This window comes from Austrofundulus limnaeus, unplaced genomic scaffold, assembly GCF_001266775.1.
Source record: "Austrofundulus limnaeus strain Quisiro unplaced genomic scaffold, Austrofundulus_limnaeus-1.0 Scaffold1443, whole genome shotgun sequence".
NCBI classification, from domain to species: domain Eukaryota; kingdom Metazoa; phylum Chordata; class Actinopteri; order Cyprinodontiformes; family Rivulidae; genus Austrofundulus; species Austrofundulus limnaeus.
In genome coordinates, this window is record NW_013953845.1 from 73,369 (window position 1) to 75,490 (window position 2,122).

The 2,122-nt window shown below is 49.0% G+C and overlaps 1 protein-coding gene across 1 annotated transcript; it reads left to right on the forward strand.

Moving 5' to 3' along the window:
- Window positions 1-447: 447 nt before the first annotated feature.
- Window positions 448-1,549, forward strand: vox (ventral homeobox). The gene is made up of 3 exons (XM_014032403.1): window positions 448-886; window positions 960-1,186; window positions 1,261-1,549. The coding sequence occupies exons 1-3, from the start codon at window positions 556-558 to the stop codon at window positions 1,468-1,470; spliced, it is 768 nt and encodes a 255-aa protein (XP_013887857.1). The 5' UTR covers window positions 448-555; the 3' UTR covers window positions 1,471-1,549.
- Window positions 1,550-2,122: the final 573 nt, after the last annotated feature.

Consider the following 2,122-nt stretch of genomic DNA (forward strand, 5'->3'; position numbering starts at 1 on the left):
ATTAAACTGATTTTAAAATATTTTTCAACACATTTAAAATCAGTTTAATTAGAGTCACTCAGAAAAATAACATTAATTTTTAAATCTGTAGAAATAAACTTTGAACCTGTTTAAAGTAGTTAAACTTTAGTTGTTTTATCTTTTAATTTTTTTCTCTGTAACCAAATCATTTCTACAGCCTGACCCACAAACCTTAAAACCTCACAGGTTCCTCCTGACCCGAAAACTATAAACTCAATTCACACCTTGGTCCTAAACCCGACCCCCAACCCCCGACCCCCCAGTGCTGTTTGAACCAAACTGGACCTTTGTCCCCACATGTCCCCAGAAACAAACACACAATAACACACACTGAAACTGGTTTCTGTCCGACCTGAAACTTCCTGAGTCTCTGTGAGTTTCAGTGTGTGTGTGTGTGTGTGTGTGTGTGTGTGTGTGTGTGTGTGGGGTCCTCAGACTCGGTGGCGCCAGGACTTCACACACTTACAGGACGTGTAAAGACTTCAGTAACAGGCCATTATCCACCAATCATCTGATCGATCAGCTCTTATAAATATGCAGATTTGGCGGGAACTCGGGAACTATAAAGGGACCGACCGGCTGAGGACCGCGACCCACAACCCGGACCCTCCTCACACATCTGCAGGACCTCCACGTGCTCGGACCATGAAGTTCTTCTCCGTGGACTGGCTGGCGCAGAGCCATCACCAGGAGCGCGCCGTTGTGCACGCGCACAGACCCCCTCACGTCCCGTGCATGGTGCAGCCGCGCGCGCCCACTTTTGGTCAAAGTCACTTACAGGCCAAGCCTAAAGCATGGAAGCCCCCCCAGCAGCCGGAGGACAGGGGGGACCGGGAGGACCGGTCCAGCCTGAGCTCCTCACCCTGTAAGTATCTAACCTGTTCCAACAAAACGCGGCGCGCGCGCGCACGTGTAACCGGTTCCTCCTCGCGCCGCAGGTCCGGAGGTGAGCGGGGACTCCTCGGGGTATGAGAGCGAGGCCGCGTGCTCAGAGGGGGTCTCTTCTGTGGACGGGGGCTGCGAGGACGCGAGGCCGCGCCGCGCGCGCACCAAGTTCTCCCCGGAGCAGGTCAGCAGGCTGGAGAGGATCTTCAGCAAACACAAGTACCTGGAYGCAGGTGAGAGGCTGAAGACTGCAGACAGGCTGGACCTGACGGAGACACAGGTGAGCTGCTGGTACACCTGAGGGGAGCGCGTGCACGCACTCCGACACTAACACCTGGTCCCGCYGCCCCGCAGGTCCGGACCTGGTTCCAGAACAGGAGGATGAAGCTGAAGCGGGAGGTCCAGGACTTCCTGGCTCCTCAGATCCCAGCCGTCAGGCTCCGGTACCAGCACGGCCCCTGCAGCGGACCGAGCCCCCCCTACCTGCTGCTGGGGGTCCCCCAGCTGCTGCTCCTGCAGCAGCAGCAGCTGCTACAGCAGCAACCTGCTCCTCATCTCTGCTGAAACTGAAACACTTAAAACTCTTCATGTGCAATTTGACCTGTTACAATATTTATACTGAATAAAACTGGTTTCTACTGAAGCACGCGCTGTCCTGTGACGTCATACAGTAACTCAGTACTTTTACTTTGTTACAGTACTTCAGTCAGGGTTTTTTTCAGGATTTGTAATTTTACCAAGTATTTTTTAAATCGTTACTTTTACTTTTATTTCGTTAGATTTAAAACCTAAAATTGATACTTTTACTTCTTTAAATTTTAGCGTCGAGTTACTTGTTACAAAATAAAATCTGTTAAACTCGTCATGAAAGTTGTTCCTGCTTTAAAAAATAAAGTGTTGAATTTACTGAACCAGGTCAGCTGGTTTCACTGGGAAATATGAGGCAAGAATATTTTCTCCACTTAGTGGAACCAGTTTAACCATTTAACAGTCGCCTCTGGAAATTCATAAAAACCTTTTAATGTTTTTAAGGAGCTAAACTAAAGAACCGCAGGAAGTTGTCTAAAACCCTAGTCCACAAAATAAAAGCCTCTGGAAACGTTAAAAGGCAGAAACTGAACCTGTTTTACCCACTGGGGCAACAAAGAGTTCAGTCAATTCTGCAGTTTTACTTCTTACAGTGTAAAACTACGGCCTGCTGTTTGTAAMGTTACAC